The 19,843-nt window shown below is 41.3% G+C and overlaps 1 protein-coding gene across 5 annotated transcripts; it reads right to left on the bottom strand.

Moving 5' to 3' along the window:
• Positions 1 to 408: 408 nt before the first annotated feature.
• On the bottom strand, positions 409 to 19,285 carry LOC126998944 (metalloendopeptidase OMA1, mitochondrial-like). Of its 5 annotated transcripts, none has more exons than XM_050861233.1 (9): positions 17,057 to 19,285; positions 13,083 to 13,305; positions 8,813 to 8,976; positions 8,278 to 8,417; positions 7,829 to 8,002; positions 6,297 to 6,404; positions 3,140 to 3,343; positions 1,856 to 2,029; positions 409 to 1,699 (listed from the first exon to the last, which is right to left on the bottom strand). In XM_050861233.1, exons 2-9 carry the CDS (start codon positions 13,289 to 13,291, stop codon positions 1,451 to 1,453), a joined length of 1,422 nt encoding a protein of 473 aa, XP_050717190.1. In that variant the 5' UTR covers positions 13,292 to 13,305; positions 17,057 to 19,285; the 3' UTR covers positions 409 to 1,450. The 5 variants fall into 5 exon arrangements, with proteins under 5 accessions (XP_050717190.1, XP_050717189.1, XP_050717188.1 ...); XM_050861232.1 differs by lacking the exon at positions 17,057 to 19,285 and adding an exon at positions 16,416 to 16,893; XM_050861231.1 differs by lacking the exon at positions 17,057 to 19,285 and adding an exon at positions 16,062 to 16,892.
• Positions 19,286 to 19,843: the final 558 nt, after the last annotated feature.

Here is a 19,843-nt window from a genome sequence, read left to right as displayed (position 1 = left end):
ACCACTTTTTACACCATATACTTTTATGTGCTCTGTTGTCCTTGTTCATTGTAAAGCACACTGCAAGTAGTACCACAAGTAATGCTATTTTTTTTTCCATTCTGCTGTGCTGTTCATGGTGAGAACAGGCTCAGATCTTGCCGACCACCTACTGGCTATTGGCAGAAGTGAATGTCTAATCAGCAACCCTGGAGTGTGGAGAACATCACAGGCATACACCACAGACTTTGCCTGGTAAGTGCACAGCCTGCCACCCACTGCTGGATACTGTGGAGCCTACTAGGGACTGCTCCATTTGGTAACACTGCTTGAGAAACCAAAGAACTACACTCAGCATGCACTGCCCACTGGACATTGCTTGATGGTGTGAACAGGCTATTAGGAATAAATGCAGGAATGCAGAGTATATCTCCTAGAATATCTCTTTAATAAAATATATAGGCATCCAATACACTCCAAGTAACTGAATATGTACAAATGAGCTATACAGATGTGATGCACGAGAGCTACAGGCAACCAAACCTTTAGTAATCACACAGGCTCATGACATATTAACATCTAAAAGTGAAACCACAGCCATCTATTGTTTCAGTACAGCCTTAGCATCCTATCCTTTGAGGTAGGTTATTAACCTGAAGTCCACTCTAATAAACAGATCCATGAACATCCACAATGTTTGAAACACTCACAAGTCCAATTGTTTTACTCTTTATAACACTATATAATCAATAAATAAATGGATCATTATAATCATGTTTAGATGTTTTACACTTAACTGACTAATATCTTGATTTTTTTCTTGAACACATAATGAGAATCATTTTGACTGTGTGAGAGTCACTTACAAACAAGTCCTTGTTGAGGACAGCTCATAAAATCTATTCTTAAATTTACTGAATTCACTGCAGGACGGACTGACCTGATTCAACTGCTTAGCATTACTTGCAGCTTAGTCAGTAAAAGAGATACTGGAGAAATTATTGGAAGTTGAAAGATTTGTAGAAAGCCAGAGATGGCAGTTGTTCCTAGTTAGGATTTATTTTTATCTAATTGTCTCAAAGATTATGGCAGAGCACAGCTTTCCACTTTTCCTCAGCCTTACTTGGTGTTCACACTGGACAGGTAGAAAAATCACGGACACTCAAATCAAATATGTAAATTTGAAGACAAAAGTGTTACTAATAAACTATAGATCTCTACAATCATTGGGACTTGAATTACACATGAAGATAAATAAGGAACATGATGTAAAAACACCTCTTATCACAAAGTAAACACGCAAACACACACACATCGATTTATATAAACCTACAAAACACACAGAGCACCGAACAAGTAAGAAAAACCTGAGCACTGGGTAAATAGTAAGATGAGTCATCCATTTGCACCTACAGCACTACCAATAATGAGTTACCATGCAATATACAACCAACTACAAGTATAATGCAATTTATGATGGGGATGGGGAGAGTGTTGAAGGTGCTGACCGTGAGAGTGCAGGAGAGGAGAGGGATGATACTGATGATGAGGAGGAAGGGGAGGAGGAGGAGGAGGAGAGGGGTAGCTCAATGATATCTCCTGAGGGTGCTGGCATTGGCATGGGAATGGCCTTGACTGGTTGCTGACTCCTTCTCTGGGCCACCATCTGCTGCAGCATCTTGATTGGCTCCCGGGGGTCCTTCAGTGATAAGGGTGGGCACTAGGTAGAGAAAGGGAGAGAGATGAGCTGTAGTAACCTTTTTAGCAATAAGGGAAAGAACAGAGATAGAAAATGGAGAGATGGGGTGAAATAACAAGAACACATATCTAGCAAGGCACTGTAAACGAGAATGAGACACTCTGGACACACACTTACCTTACAGAACTTGCGGAGCTCTAGGGCCTCGGCCATTCGCCCCTCCAACTCCTTCTGGCGGTCCTCATTAGTGGGGTGGGTAGACATCCAGGCTGGGCCATTGTCTTCTTTGATCTGGTCCAGCACAGCCATCTTACCCCACAAAGCACCGAACTCTCGCACATCATAGCAGGCCTGAAAAAAAGTCTGGATCACCGAGAGATGCAGTTGAACACACAAACATCCATAAAAGCAGGCATACTATTCAATATACTAAAATCTGACTGTATCATAGCTTGATTGCAAAATGGGTTTGTGTAGTTAGTGAATAACTTTTTTACAACAGAGCAAGGCTGAGGGAAGGGGCTGAGTTACTGAAGAGACAGACAGACATATGTGGGGCGATGTGGGGGTATACCGACCTAGGGGGTGTAGCGAACAGGTGTCATAATATCCCCCCCCTAAATAATTATAAAATAGTTAGCCCAATAATTTAAAAAAAGAAAATGGGAAGCCTCAAGATGACGGCAGACTTTTGTTAACCACGCGAGTCGTCAGACCGTCAGGTGAATTTTTAGATTTTTTCGATGCTTGATGTTATACTGCGAAAGTGTGCTGATTCCAGTGGTATGACTGTTATTAGTGACAACTATGTGTCTACCATGATATCTGCTGAAAAATTATGCAGTCCAGCCATTTCTTGGTTCCTCATGGCTAGCTACATTACGTAAGTACATCGAGGGTATATCGAACAGTTCAGTCTACTCCCTATTTATATCCCATTTGAATGCCCACTCATCCCAAAAACTATGTATCCAAACACTATAAAATGTACTTGGTTTTATACAAGCCTCCAATACATACTACTGGTATGCAATATGAAATTGTTTGTGAATTCATTACAATCTAGTTTAATTTGTTGTGATTGAATATTCTTAGTTCATCTGCTTTCAATATTTTATTTGAGGATAACATTTAAAACAATATTCTGATTCATTATATTAGTAAAAATAGCGGTGTTTGGATCACCCCTTTACCAAGTTTGGAACACCCCCTATAGTGGGGGTGATCTGGACAGTCTTACCTCTTTGAAAAAACCTTAACTGTGAACCGTGTATATTTCTTACAGTTTTGAAAAAAATCACCAAGATAGCCCTGTACCAGAGGTATATTTTCCAACCAATGTTTTTCAACGGAGTTGTTATTCTGATTTTTAATAAATATTTTTCCCTTAGTAGTTTGGATTACCCCCACCTCACTCTACAATCAAAACTGGCAGATAGGCCAACTTCCAGTATGCATTACCTTGGCAGCCAGACGAAGGCCCAGCTGGTCAGCCTCAGACTCCAGGGTCCTGGAGTAAGGGAGTGTGAGGAAGAGGGTAACCACCATGTTGAGAAGCCAGTGTGAGATCATGGCTAGCAGATCACTGGGGAGGATGGCCCAGATGAGTGCCACGGGGACAAGGATCACTAGGTCCAACAGGTACCCTTGGTTTATGTGCTCAGCCTGGAATTAAGGAGAATGATGAGGAAGAATGTTCATGATGCAACGATCTTGTGCTAGAGTTGATATGTTATTGCAGGTAAAGTAAAGATAAAGTTGGGGGCATACACTATAGCTGTGTATGGCCTCAGTGCTCTTTTTTGTCACATTTAGTCCAGGCCCTGGCCATTAACTGCCGCGCATTTTTCACAAAAACCTTCCCCTGGTGCCAAGCAAATTTGGATTTTTTGTTTTTTGCGGAAAAGTGTTCAGAATGATTAGACAACACATACTTGATACATTTTACTACTCACTTCTTAAAATTTCCATGATTTCTAGGTGCCGGATTTTTTTAATATTTGGAGTGTTACATCCCATAGACTTACTCGCCCCAGGGAGCTCGTCTATCAAACTTCTGCCTTTTGGCCTGAGAGGCAGGAAAGGGTTCGAAAGCCCTCTTTGCTTGGGCATAATGCCATCTAGACCTACTGGTGCGGTTTCTGTACACGTTCAAAAATCGCGCTCAATTGAGGCATGTCGCCTCTCCTCGGGCAAGCCTCAATTGAGGTCTATCGCCATTCTCGGGCTAAACAGGAATGTAAAAGAGCCATAATAATGTCCAATGATACTGACACTATTGTTCTGCTGTTGTGGTACATCAGTGTGTTTAAAGATGGTGGATTACAGGAGCTCTGGGTTTGGTTTGGAGCTGGCAAAAAGCGAAGAATGGTTCCACATCACACCCTTCACCAAAAACTAGGAGATGAAACCTGTCGAGTTCTAATTAAAGTGCATATATTGATAGGAAATGATGCTCTCAGCAAGGTTGGGAGTCCCAACCTTGCTTTTCTTGCTTGCTTTGTCCCAACTTGGGACAAAGCATTCTGCTATAGTAAGCCAGCCACTACCAGACCTATCTGGATTTGGAGAATCAGCCATTCTTTTTGAGACAGAACTTTATCTTACTGAGCAATATCTTGTGCGTGTGTGGGCTGGGACAAGAAGGAAATGAACATCCACTTCATTTGATCAGCTGAGAGTAGAGCTGCATCAAAATTCTGTGATATGCCTGAATGAGTTGCCACTAACATCAAGTGTTATACAGGGGCATTTGAAAAGGGCCTTTTATCAGACACAAAATGCACTCACCTTTCTTGATGAGGAACCTTGTGCTCTTGAACCATGCAATTATTGTTGGAGGAATCAAGACGGAATTCTTCTTCCCCAGAAGTGTTTGAAACCACTCCCTGACAATATACTTACATTGTGTGGATGCAATGGGTCATGTACTTCAATGTGCTGTTCATGCAAACATGCTGGTGTAATGTGATTGAATTACTGTCACAAAAATATCTCTCAAACTAAGTGCTTGAACATATGAAATACTCACTTTCATAAATCTCTTATCAGTCTCAATTGAAGGAATGTTTCCATGTTACATGATTCCATGATTTTGATGTATTGATGGTTCAGTGGGTATATATTGTGATGCACATTATCATTTTACTTATGGAAAGTTGTCAGGTGGGATTGCTTCTATAGTCATGGAATTGTTCAATAAAGATGCAAAATACATATATTTCTTATGAGTTTTGTTTTAATTACCAAGTAATTTACTGTATAATATAAAAAATAGTTTTGAAAATCATTTGTATGTGTCAAAATGAGTCAGAATACACATGACATTTCATTTCATCCTATGTGCTGGCCTGAATTAAAGTTAGTATATAATATCCCATTTCCGGCCGCCATCTTGGATTATCGCCCCCAGCGGCCATTTGCCCCAGTTTTGGAAAAAGCACCTGTCATATTTTTTAACCTTAACCAATATATTTTCAATATCTGAAGTCGAAATCAGGGGACCTTGAAATGTATACAGGCTTAATGGCCAGGGATATGAGTAATTGGCCCTTGAGGCTTTGGCAAGTTAATAACCCATTACCGTAGGCACAGGACCAGTGTGACATCTGGGTTACACAGTTATCTTCCCCAAGTTTCCTACTGTACCCATTTATCAACAAGTCCAAAAGGGAGGATGAACAGCTGGGTGGGCTATCCACATATTGCCTGGGCTAGAATTTGAAACCAGGCCTGTAGATTTGTATCTAGGAGTGCTTACCACTTCACCACTGAGGTGCAGAGACACACCTGAAATTAACCACAAGGACTTTCAAAGTACTGTGAAGTCCTGGGGAGTGTACTGAGCTCCCCTATGGAGACTGGGGAATGCAATAAGCTCCAATGGGGTAATTTATTATAATTTATGAAATTTGACCACTAGTTGACACAAGCAGCACTGTGTATTAAGAGATAATCTGAGCTTAAGTACGTAATGTATATGCAGTGGTTGAGCTTACTGTGGCAGGAAGTGAAGTCAAGAAAACTAACCTGAACAACCAAGACCCCCCCTCCCCGTGAGTGCACAACTACATTGTCTGATGTAGAGTACAAGGAAGGACTTATCCAAGATGTTATGGATTTGGTAGCACAAAGGGAAGTCAAACTGCTGAATGATAAAATGATGAGGGGATTCACAGAAGGATATGAATGTGAAGGTGATCAGATGATGTTGCAATGGGGAGGAAAATGAAATTACTTCTGTTTTTTTTGTGCTTGAGAAAAGAAAGAGTTCTTGAATGATTCAGTGTGTACGATCAGGCTTAAAATCAGCATATTCCTAACAAAACAATTCATGTCTCTTTAAAAGGAAATTTGCTATTAAATTTTTAACTGTAAGAGAAAGATAAATCATGTATATACCTACATGTCAACTGAATAAATCTGTTATACTTTTATCAGCCATTCCAACATTCCTTGCATCATGATACTCCCACAGCTGTTTGAACCATTGAGACAAGAGAAGAGTGACTGATTGTACCCAATTCTCATCCAGAGCTTCATAATAACCAACTTCCTCCCCTTTGAGATAAAGTTCAGAAATACAGCTTATCTCCCAGCCAAGGCTTTCTATACTCACCGCATGGTCTAGGATGGCATGGCTCATTTCATGTGCAAGGATTGCTGCCACCTGATCGTCGTTATCCAGGACTTCCATCAATCCAGTGAACATGACAATATCACCAGTCTGCGAAAAAAATGAGATGCATGTGTAAATAAACACATACACAGGGAAAATAGTGAACATGTTGCTCTCAGTGAATCTTCATCTTTCCAACCTCTCCTTAGTCCTGATGGCAGCATGCTATCACATCTGTTTCTAAGGCCGAGCTCTTTGCTCAAACTTTCTCTAAAAATTCCACTCTGGACAACTCAGGGCATATTCCTCCTACTCATCCTCCCTCTGACTATACTATGCCTGTTATTAAAACTCTTAAGAGCAATATTTTTCTAAGCCCTCTCTCCTCAGAAGGCTTTTGGACCTGATGGAGTGCCTTCTATTGTCCTTAAACACTGTACTTCTGTGCTGACACCCTGCCTAGTCAAACTCTTTCATCTCTGCCATTCAACATCTACCTTTCCTTCCTGCTGGAAGTACACCTAGATTCAGCCTGTACCTAAAAGAGGTGACTGTTCCAATCCCTTAAACTACCATCCTATAGCTTTACTTTCCTGTCTTTCTAAAGCTTTTGAATCAATCCTTAACCAAAAGATTCTTAAGAATCTATCAACTTCTGACCTTCAATCTGATCACCAGTATGGGTTCTGCTAGGGTGCACGGGGTGTTCTACTGGTGATCTTACCTTCCTGACTGACTCCTGGTCATCCTCTCTTAGCTGTTTCAGTGAAACTTTTGCTGTAAGCTTAGATATCTCAAAAGCTTTTGTCAGAGTCTGGCACAATTTTTTGCTCATCCCTATTCTGTCCAAATCTCTTATGCAAGAGTTAACCAGCATTTTCATTCTTATATCCCTTCTGCTGGTAAACTATGAAACTGCCTTCCTTCATCTGTATTTCCTCCTCCCTACAACTTGAACTCTTTCAAGAAGTGAGTATCAGGACAACTCTCCACTCAAAACTGACCTCTCTTTTGGCTTCTCTTTCTGTTTTCTTTTATAGGAGCAGCACCTAGCCGGTCTTATTGTTCCTGTTTTTGTTTCTTGCCCTTGAGCTGTCTCTATTCTTTTAAAAAAATAATAATAATAAAATAAAATAAATGTGAACATTATAAACAGAAGCAGAAGGAATGGAATGCAGGAGTTAAGTATCAAGAAAAAAAAAAGTCGCTGCTGCACACATACTGATCATCAGAGGTGTTGAGTATGAACAGAAATGGCATTTACTTTTAGATGTTTTACAATGTGATGGATGTGCTTTCATTCCAGCCATGGATTGAACATTTGGCTATCATTTCAAGAGTGACAGTCTTTACTACAACCCAGTCTAGCCAATACAGCAGGATGAATGAATGATGGAAGGAAGGAAGGAGTTCCATTGAAAGGACAAGAAAAGAGGAAAGACAGAGAAAGAGAGTGGCAGTCCTCACTCAAGAATGGAGGCGGTTACATTGCTAGGAAAACAGGATGGGAGCAGATGGAGATTATGACTCACAGGTAGAACAAAGCAATTCATGATGGAGTCATCAACCAGGGAAACTGTCCATGACTTCAAGTACAGCTCTGGCAGGGTGCTGTTGGCCTGCAGCAGCCTGTTGCCAACCCTGCGCACACGGTCCACCATTGGGTGATCCTGTGGCAGCATGAGGTGGGTATATTTCTCCATCTCCTGCAAACATCACACAAAATGTTACATAAAAAAAGAAACAAGACACTGTACTCTCAAAGCCCATGGAATACTTTCTAATTCTTTGAATGATGTGTTCTGAACTCTTAGACAAAGACACACTTCCATCACCACTGTATTTGAGATGTTAAGTGAAAACTGAATAAAAAATAATCATTCAGTTGAATCATGCCAGTGGTGATCAATAAAGATGACAATACGCTATCATTTTACAATCATAAAAGATCCCCTGAGGTGACAAACACAGCACCACTAACCATGTCATAAAGCTGATCAGACATAGAGAACAGCTGGTCAGATGTCAGGAGCATGAACCTGCGTCTGCCAGTGTAGGGAGTGATGGTGACGTGGTTCTGGTAGTAAACGAGACCTGCCACCCCCACAACACTGCCTCCAGCTGGGCCATGGAGGAGGGAGGGAAGGCACTTTTAGCCACACAACAGTGAACAGGCTAAGAGCTCTAGACACCAAACAAGGAAGACACTGTTGATCTTTTTTTTATGGTAAAGGAAACAGACCAAGGGATGAATAAAATATATAATAGAAAAACAATGCTCTTAATTTTGCTGCTTCCTCAGACTTAAACTCTTTCCATAAGGATCAATCAAGGCACTTATGTGACCAATATTGATTATTGTCTTTCTGTCTTCCCTTGCTGTGGAAACTTTTAATAATTTTGTTTTGTTCTAGAATTGTTGTCAATGTAATTAAAAAGAACATAATGATGCTTCTGTAAAGGACAATGGGCATGCATGCTCTTGGGAGCCTAATAGGGCAATGCACTGAGCATACCAGCATAGCGCAATCTATTTCGCCTCAAGTGTTGAATGAAGATCTTCCTCTTGTGTGGAGGTAGAGCCTGCCACCACTTTCTGAAGCCCCTACCCACCAGGACAGCCAAAAACTTGCTGATTGGCCGCAGCAGCACCATAAGGGCTGGATTGGCAAAGCATGGCCTGAGGATGTGAAAATAGAAAATGCTACCTGATAATGGATGGTAAAAATCATGTAATTAAGGAAATTCTCAAAAAAAGTATGTTTTATATATATATATATATATATATATATATATATATATATATATATATATATATATATATATATATATATATATATATATATATATATATATATATATATATATATATATTGGATTCATTTATTAAAAACAATTAGCATTAACACACACAAAAAAAAGATCCTATGGCCTTTCAAATTTATTGCCACTTTAAGTGAAGCTGCCTGAGGCATGTAACCCCTAGCTGTGTTGCCTCTTCACCCATCTGTCACTCTCTCCCTCCCTCCTTGTTTACTTTGATGAAACTTGGGCAACCCAAAATTACTGTGCTGGCAAAAGGTGGATTGATATTACATCCTCACAAGCAACCAGAGTCCAGCCATCTGCAGGAAGATTCAAGTCACTAAATCATTAAGCACTCAGGATCAAAGGATGGTTTTATCAAAAGTGTGGAACTTAGGTCAAGTAGGGTGACCTTGTCACATTACATCACACAAACAATGTTGCCCCAACTTATAGGGACATATACAAACTCATAGATTTGTTTTCAGAAAACAAATCTTTTGTATAATTATATGGTCTTATCATATAATCAAATGTACAGAGAATACTTAAAACTCATTTAGAGAGAGAGAGAGAGAGAGAGAGAGAGAGAGAGAGAGAGAGAGAGAGAGAGAGAGAGAGAGAGAGAGAGAGAGAGAGAGAGAGAGAGAGAGAGAGAGAGAGAGAGAGAGAGAGAGAGAGAGAGAGAGAGAGAGAGAGAGAGAGAGAGAGAGAGAGAGAGAGAGAGAGAGAGAGAGAGAGAGAGAGAGAGAGAGAGAGAGAGAGAGAGAGAGAGAGAGAGAGAGAGAGAGAGAGAGAGAGAGAGAGAGAGAGAGAGAGAGAGAGAGAGAGAGAGAGAGAGAGAGAGAGAGAGAGAGAGAGAGAGAGAGAGAGAGAGAGAGAGAGGGGGGGGGCACTACATGGCATATCTGACAACAATCACAGACTTCATACAAAATAGCCGGGCCAAGCATGTGGCCACACACACGCGTCAGCAGCAATGAGCGTCAACTAGAGTCAGTCTAGCTTTGTCCACCTGATTGCGAACACCTCCACTCTCGTCCTTTCAATGTTACACTTTCCTCTAATATAATGATCAAACTTTGTTACATATGGAAATGGTTGGAAATAGCAAACTTTCAGTTCATACAATGAACAAAGTTTGGATCCTTTGGATATGAGGTATTTTTCAGATATGTTACCCCCTTCTCCACAATTCGCTCATTGAAGAGAGGGTTTACTGTATTTTAGAAACACTAACATCCTTTGGTCTTCATTGACCACCTGAAACAACTCATGTAACTAAATAACTGGGCTAAAACAGACATAAAGTGAAGACTCATAGCCCTCTTGGTACTAAGAATAATACTTGCATGTTTCATGTGTGCTGCAGGAATGAAAACATGAACTTAATTTTTTATTGAATTATATTTTTGCTTGTTAACACTAACTAAAATATTTGCCTTATTTTAAGAAAAGTTCAATTTTCTGTTACAGACCACTCCCTGGCCTGGACACGAACCATTCTATCCTTTATAATTTTACAGAGATGGGACAAAAGTAACATGTCAAAGTAACACTAAGACATCATCACTGGAGTTTGAAGTAATTGTAATAGACTGCAATTTTCTACTGAAATGATAATAATAAAGAAGAGAAAGCAATAAAGAAGTTTGTTTTCTATTACAGACTCCAAAAACACTTTCATTTTCACACCAATTAATTATTGTTTGCATTCAACAAGGATTTCTTTCATATAGATATGAGGTGAGGTTTTGTAATCACAGTGTTATGCACATTGACATTAAAAACCTTCTCAACATAGCTAAACACTGTGATTCATAGTATGCCATAAAAAAGTAACAGATAACAAAGCAGCTAACAGATGACAACAATAATAATAATAATATTAGTGATAGTACAATATAACAACATTCAAAGTAACAGTTATAGCAATACTATAATAACATAAACAATGTAGCTGATAAGCTCTATCTATAATTCTATACAAAACTCAAATATAAACTAAAGTTGCATCTATAATAAATATGTATATTTAATACACACACACACACACACACACACACACACAAGTATAAGTGTGTGTGTGTGTATTTAACTATCTGTATTTACCTAATTGTCATATACGTACTTGAGAGGAGCAACACTGTTACTGTCCTGTCTCTGTATCTACTATTATCTAACGTGGCCTTGAATTCATGAATCATCTTTGCATGGACCACATCCTTTTCCAGGCCATTCTAGGCGTCCACTATTCTTTGTTGAAAGCTGCTTTTAATATCTCGTCTATAGGCATCCTTTTTTATCTTCCTTCCGTGGCCTCTTGAGTCGCTTGTATCCCATGCTATTACATCTTCTTACGCTGTAGCAGCGCGTGGCCTCGGCGCTCATCTCCATAACATTGGCCCTTGAGCCTATGGTGGGAGGGAGCCCATTACCCCGGGACACAGGGCCAGTGTGACCACGAGGTTACCACAGTTTACCTTCCCCAGGTACCCATTTATCGACCAGCCCGAGAGGGAGGATGAACAGCTGGGTGAGCTGCACGCCGACTGCCCGGGCCGGGATTCGAACCCGGGCCTGCGGAGTAGAAATCAGGCACGCTGACCACTAGACCACGGAGGCGTATGCTTCCCATATCTAGATCCAAATAAATTTTGTCTGCCCAGCATCCCATTCCTGTGCTATGTCTATCACTCACGAGTAAACTACATCAAATTTGTTGTACAAGGTCCTCCTCCTTGAAAGCCAAACTGTTTGTCCATCACTCTATTGTTCTCTTCCAGGTACTTTATCCACTTAGTTTTTAATTAACAAATCTTAGCTACCACACTCGTCAGAGAAACTGGTCTATAATTCCAAGGGTCTTCCCAGCATCCTCCTTCATAAATTGGTACGATGTCAGCTCTTTTCCAATATGCTGGGACTATACTCTAGGTAAATCTAAAAAAACACCAACAAACATTTTTACTCTCAAAACCAGCAAGCTGACTGATGCATTGAATATTATTGGCTAGTTGCTTACTGTACTCTCTCAGGCACCAATCTGACACAGCATCTGGTCCCAGTGCATTTCTCACATCCAGACCTCCCATTATTTCTCTCACTTCTTTGGATTGTAACTTGTATTTTTTCCAGGTAGTTTATATTTTCTTCCACTCCTTGTCCATTTAAGTCACTCTCTGTTGTAAGCACTGCCAATCATAACTTTTGCCACTGATGGCACACTTCACACTCTTCACCATCCTAAGTTTTTTTTTTTTTTTTTTTTTTTTTTTTACGTTGTGGCCTATTGCGCTGGTAGGCTTCTTCCCGGTGGGGCCTGATGGTCGGCCCAGCCTGTTCTGGAGCAAAATTCCTTTTCTACTTTTCAGCTTGCTGTTGACATATCTATGAAATAACTTAATCTGGTCTTCACAATTTTCTATTACATTCCTTTCATAGTTCCTCTGTTCCTCTCTTCATACTCTTACATAATCATTTCCTTCTTGTTTGTATTTCGCCCAAAGATCCTGTCTTCTACTTTACCTGTTCCATGCTATATCTGTTTCTCCCTTTGCTATTTCACATCTAGTAAACCAAATTTTATTTCTAATCTCTCTGTTCCCCATTTCTGGCATGTATCGCCTAACTCCCTCATTGAAGATCTCAACAAAAGACAGCCACTTCTCTTCCATCTTTTCAGCCCTGTTGAAACTACTTTGCCTTGCTATAATTGTATCTCCAATTGTGTGGTCTTCTCACCTCTCTCCTTTCTTTCATTATAAACTCAGTAACTACATGATCACTTCTTCCTAAAGGGCTTTTATGACACTTTTCCTACTATTTCTGGCTCTTTTGTAAACACTAGATCTAACTGGTGGCACACCACAGTGTGTCATTGCAGTGTGCATGTGCATGTGTGTGTGTGTGTGTGTGTGTGTATGCACTTACCCAATCAGCCACACACTCCATCAATGAGTGATCTGGAGAACCATTTACCTTGTTGTGTGTAGGTTCCTCACAAGATTAACTGAGCTCAGGGAAGCATCCTTCCCTGTTGTACTGTGTCCCTGCTGCAGCTGCCCACTTCTACCGAGTCTTGCTGCTACCTCTGCTGGTCTCTTTATTTCTTTCCCTACTCTTGAATGACAACTATAACCCACAGTTGACGTGGCAAAGGCCCGCTGAGCCAGCCTGAACAGCAGCATTGTACAAGACAAGCCTGAAGAGGAAGGGAAAGGGTGATTACAGAACTATTAACACTTTTGCACACACACTCCCATCTGGTTTTCTCGTCCAAAATGCACACCTAACTGGCTATTGGGAGGCCTGATTTTGGTACCTTGAGCGCACAGTATACATTTTTTCAAAACTCGCTTATCGAATCTTTTGCTTGGTTCATTTTTATGAAACTACATACATTCCACTGTAAATTGTGAGCCCTTTCATATGGAAAGAAAAAAAATAATGTTTGTTTTATATTTTAGATATCGTGAGTTGAAGTTATGCGAACTGATTTCTGAAATAAAAAAACTCACATTTACATATATGAGTAAAAATATAACAAATTGTGTTCTATAACAAAAGAAGCAGATATTTATGAGCTAATTAGCGCAACAAACAGAATTTTGATACACGAATTATAATGGTCATAAATTTGAAGAAAAAAAAAAAATGTTCACTTTTTTCCACTTATCTCCATCAATGATAGTTTTTTTTATGGTTTCATCTTAAAGAACAGATCATTACCTATACAATGGTAGTGTTAGATTTCTTATATGACGTATAATTGATGAGTTAGGCTTGAAAATATAAAAACCTACCCCCCGCCAGACACCCACTAACCCATCCACAACCACTAGAGTGAGTAAACTGTAGAGATTTTCTGTTCGCGTCACCAGTCACCCAGGAAAATTTGCCGGCAAGAAGGGCTTATCAGCTTACCTTGAGCTAACATCGCTAGCCTGTCTACTGACCAAGTATCACGCGTCAATGAAAATTACAGAATTTTTGGTGAATTTTTTCGTCCCAGTGATGCAATAGTCATGTCAATCAGAAGCCATGCTTTTTGACCAGACAATTATAGTGACGCGTATGTCGTGTCCACGTGTGCGAATGTTAAGTATGTATTTACTAAAATAGACGAATGGTAAATCTAAAGACAAAACACCAACAAACATTTTTACTCTCAAAACCTTTTTTATTTGATAATTGTTTTAAAGCTTTTTCTAGGACATGTTTTATCCTTGGAGATATTTTTGTTGACGGCCCTTGCAAAACACTGCACTAGCAGTGGAGCGGGGCCTAAAACCTCATCAACGGTAAACGGTAGCTTTTTATCCAATCTAATTATCTCAGTATTATTCTAGTGTTTGCCCATACTCACCCTTCGCAACCAAAATTGGCTGGGGGGCCATTGAGACTTCGGGGAATGCGGTGGTAAACATGAAATGCGTTGCAAATGCATGGTTTTTGAGTTATGAGGGGTTGAAAAATACCCTAGATGTAGGGAAATTCCTTACAATTACTTAGATGTAGGGAAATTTCATACATTCCTGTTTTTTTACAACGTACGGAAACCACGCAAGGTAATTATTGAAAATCACTCCGCACCTCGAAAATACGATATTACGCCTCCATATTGTACTTAAGGGCATATTATACATACGGACGATGTGTTTACATGGCAACGCCATTGTGATATGAGCAGCGTTGCCAACGATCCGGTTAACAATGATACGCTAGGTGAGACCAGGTCCACCACGCGTGGTTATTTATTTATTTATTTTTTTTTTTTTGGAACATGCACCTTTACCTAATACTATTTCCGATGGTACGCTAGGTTAGCGATGGTACGCTAAGTTAGCCATTAGCCCACGCATGTGAGACCAGGTCCACCACGTGGTTATTTTTTTTAGAACACGCACCTTTACCTAATACTATTACCGATGGTACACTTAGTTAGCGAGGGTACGCTTCGTTAGCCATTAGCCCACGCATGAGACCAGGTCCACCACGTGTGGTTATTTTTTAATTTTTTTTAGAACACGCACCTTTACCTAATACTATTACCGATGGTACGCTTAGTTAGCGATGGTATGCTTAGTTAGCCATTAGCCCACGCATGTGAGACCAGGTCGTAAAGTTCGGTTGGAGTAGTTTATATATGCTCCCCCGCCCAAATACCCCGAGTTCACGCAGGTCCCCCAAAATTGTTGGGGGAAGGGGATTAATTCGGTTTCTTTACTTTTAAGTACTTTGTTTTTTTTACTATGATATATGGAGGCGTATTATCGTATTCTGGAGGCACGGAGTCAATATCCACAAACACCTTGTATACTGGGAATACGAGCCCGTGAAGCAGATTCAAAATCCGGTCAGTAAGGATTCATGTGTTCGAACAGCTCGGGCAAGAGGTTCGAGAGCCTGCACTTCCTGCACAAGCCGCAGTAGTGTTAAAGGCGTGGTGTTGGATGGATCCCGGCTAGCCGGTGGATTTACTTGTGTCAGTGATAAACAATGAAGATACACTGTGTTTGGTGCCACGGACTCTACTTGGAGGACAGAAACCTTGCGATGAGGTGACAACCTACTAAAGAGAGAGGGCATGAGTGTGGTGGGGGCATTTACGTGAGCACATATGGCCACCAGTGCCACACCAGATGGTGAGGTGAGCATCGTTTGGTGGGTTCACTACGCTTCTCTCCCAAAACAAGCTTGGGGATCCAATGAGTGCGTGGTTTTCGTATGGGAAACACTAAATTCATCGCAAACGCTTATTTTAATGGTGGTGGGAGGAAAATTCCCTAAATTTAGGGAATTTCCCTAGATCTAGGGAGTTTTTATCCCCCCCCCACACTAAAAAAATACGCGAATGCGACGGATTTCGTGTCCCCCACCCGAAGCCCCGCATTCCCACCAGGTCCCCAGGCTTGTATGGGGGGGAGGGGGGAGAATGGGCAAACACTAGAATTTTACCATTATCTCTAATATAAGTTTCTGCTTATGATGCAATATCCAGTTTTACGAGCACTCGATTTTGCTCGTCATTATATTTTCTGAGCTGGTGCATTAGCAGAGTGCTGGCTTCCCAGTTCCCCCTCCTCGTAGTGTGGACTGTGGGGCCGGGAAGCCCCCCAGGTGAGTAGCAGGGTGCCGACAGAACACAGACTCCGCCGGTTGCCGTCAGCCGAGCCGACCAAGCCCGCCTGTCAAAGAGGACTGGTGCGTCTCTCGTTGCAAACAGTCCGCCACAGTTTTCCTCAGTTTCCATCACCCAAACCCTGCTGTCAGCCTTCCTGCAGCTCAGCCGCACACCCATCACCCTCACACCTTGTTGACACTACAACTTGATCTTGATGTCATAGTTGACGGGACTTTTGTTTTCACAGCCATTGTAACTTTTTTTGACTGTAACGCTTTGTATCGCTAGGTCCTCCTTCTCCACACTTTTATACTTCACAACATGCACTTAGCTACTTCACAGTGCGCTCTTAGGCACTCGTTGCCGTTCCTTCTTTCATATAAACTGGTAAGAGTAAAAATAATTCAACAATCCAAGGCCTGGTGTAGGATGATGCGAGTCATGGGTCTGGGTGTTAAAAGGTTATGCCCAAGATATTAAACAAGCAAGTATGTGATTCCAGATGGCACAGGAATACCCTTCTAGCGTTAAGTAATACCACACCAGTGAAAAGGAAATTGTGTGAATAACAGATTAGGAGAGGATCGAGATGGAGGAGGCAAGAAGCGATACAAAAGCGGTACAGTCAAAAGAAGGAGGCACCGTTGCCATATTATCGTACTCAGAGAATCGTATTTTCCAGCTTCTGACCCATGACTACTGCCAAAAGAACATCAGTAACCAACTATTTTAACGATAACTATAAATTAATCCCATTATTGGGGTGGAAGAGAGTTTTTGGGTTGGAAATTGGTAAATATAATAAGCTGAGAACTACAATCTGGCATACCGGGAGGGGGGAGGACAACAACGACTGAGCGGCCCCGCCATAAAACACTGAAGAAGAAGGATCGGCCGTCTTAAAGCACTGAAAAGATCCTCACAGCCTCTCAGCACCAGCCCGCCAGGCACTGCAGAAGAAAGGAGAGATACTAGCGCTGGCGCCGGTGCTGAAGTGAGAGGGTCTGGGCCGGGTGCTGTGCTCGCTGCCACTGACTGGAGGACTCCTTGGTGCATCCCGCGCCTCGCCTGCTGGCTTGGTCCCTGCATCATGAGTGTCCTGAAGTGAGGGTGTGGGCTGGGTGCTGTTGCATTCCACGCTTTGCCTGCTGGCTTGATCCCTGAGTGTGGGGTCGGGGAACCTTGCCGCCCGCTGCAGCTTCCCTGAGGTTTCTACAAGACCTGCCGACTCCTCACATCAGGAGCAGTGGAGGCTGCATGGCTGATACGTTTTACCTTGGGGAGGGGCCAGAGTGTGGGCAAAGACTCCTTGGGAAGGGTGACCTATACAATTACACCCACACACTATGCTGAAAAAAACTCATGAATGCCAAGAGTGTGGCAAAAGTGTCAGTCTAAAAAGGTGCCTCAACACACACACACTTACACATTGGTGAAAGACATCATAAATGCCTTGAGTGTGGTAAAAAGTTCCAGATCCAGATCATAAGAGTGACCTCAAACACCCTTACACACACTGGTGAAAGACCTCATGAATGCCATGAATGTAGCAAAATGTTCTGTCATAAGAGTACCGGTACCCTCAACAAACACACCCTTACACACACTAGTGAAAAATCTCATGAATGCCCTGAGTGTGGCAAAAGCTACAGTAGTAAACAGAACCTCAGCCAACACATCCGTACGCACACTGGTGAAAGACATCATGAATGCAGTGAGTGTGGCAAAAAGTTCAGACAGAAGAGTCACTTTAAAGATCACATCCTTACACACACTGGTGAAAAACCTCATGAATGCCATGAGTGTGGCAAAAAGTTCAGTCAGAAGAGTAGCCTGAAGACACACACCCTTACACACACTTGTGAAAGACCTCATGAATGCCATGAATGTGGCAAAAGGTTCTTGCAGAAGGGTAACCATGACAGACACATCCTTACACACACTGATGAAAGACCTCATGAATGCCAAGAGTGTGGGAGAAAGTTCAGCCTGAAGAGTCACCTTAAAGAACACACCCTAACACACACTGGTGAAAGAAATCATGAATGCCCAGAGTGTGACAGAAGGTTCAGTACTAAGTCTCATTTGAACAAGCACATCTTCCGACACTCTGGCCTGAGAGAGTTCAAGTGTGATGTTTGTGGGAAGCATTTTAAAATGAGGAGTGATATTACCCAACACATGAAGATCCACTTCTGCTGAGGTGTTGTGTTGTGCTGCTGTAGGTGGTGATGTTGGAGGGAAATGTCCAGCACAGAAAAGCAAATAAATAGTTCATTCTTATTCCTGCTTGTTTTCTTTTTCTTATTCTTCTTGAGTGAAGCCTGGGACCTTTTACTACTGCATTGTAATTACCATTGTTCTACGTTAAGTAGGGGGACCATAGTAGCTAATATGAAACCCATAACCAAAGTAAATAAGTGAGTAAGTAACATGATTGCAAATTGATGTGTGTTTCATGTTGCTCATCTAAAATTCTCAAGACAATATTAAACATGCCAGGGTTCATCATGCATCACAGACTATCAAATGACTTCTAGTAAACTAGAAACTAATTGACCTTTATAACACTAGATGAGGTGCTAGCCAAGGTGAGCCTGTCATGTCACCCAGCTGTGTTTGTCACTTTGTGCTGCCAACGCTGCCGCAGCTCTTCCTGTTATAACTCGTGTATCCTGGAATTGTTGTCTCTCTCACACATGTAACAGTGTTGAAACTATATATATGAAGGGACATGAGAAAAGATTAGAGAGGAAGATGCCTGAACAACTGAAGAAAATATAGCAGCTTTTCTTGCAGATGTATAGAAATTTATAATGGACTGAAGGAGGAAGCTGCCAATGCAAAAAGTGAGCAATAATTAATGTATGTATTCCACTAGTTCCAGCCTTGACCTTTTGCTCAAGAAAGGTGCATACATTGAAGTATATAACATTGTATTCCGTAATGTGAGGATAACTGGAACATGCACAATGGACATTGCATACTCTACACCACTATACATACTCTACACTACTAAAGTTTACCAGTCAGTGATGATACTGATAATTTCCATCTATTTCAAGTCATCAGCTCCTCTGTATTGATAAATAAAAATGTTAGAATCTTCATGTTTCATTATGACACATTGCACACGTATAAATAGCTTTTTTTTTTTTTTTAATTTGGCAGCATTAGCTACATTATTCAATATCATTCATTACTGTAGATGAGACTGAGACAGGAAAACACAACAATAAAATCCATGACTTGCATGGGTCGAGATGCCTTGACTGCCTCAGTGTAGGAGCTTGTGTCTCACTACTTCAAAGGACTAGCGTGGTGGACAAGGTTATATCTCAACAATAAAAAGGAAAGATAATAATAAACATGAAGGGTGGGAAGGGTTGTGAGGGGATGGCTGAGTTGAAGAGGAGGGATGGGGCTAATGTGGGAGGAATTTGTATTGGAAAGAGTAACTATGAGGATGGTAATGGAGAAATTTAGGGATGGGTACTAGGATGTAGAGATGGGAGAGTGTGGGGAACTATAGGGAGTGGAGGGAGGGAGTTAAGGATACAAAGTAGGAACCCGGGATTGGGGGGAAGGAAGGTTAGAGGTGGATATGGGAGTGGAG

Source organism: Eriocheir sinensis, chromosome 15, assembly GCF_024679095.1.
Source record: "Eriocheir sinensis breed Jianghai 21 chromosome 15, ASM2467909v1, whole genome shotgun sequence".
NCBI classification, from domain to species: Eukaryota; Metazoa; Arthropoda; class Malacostraca; order Decapoda; family Varunidae; genus Eriocheir; species Eriocheir sinensis.
This window is presented reverse-complemented; position numbering and strand designations above follow the sequence as displayed.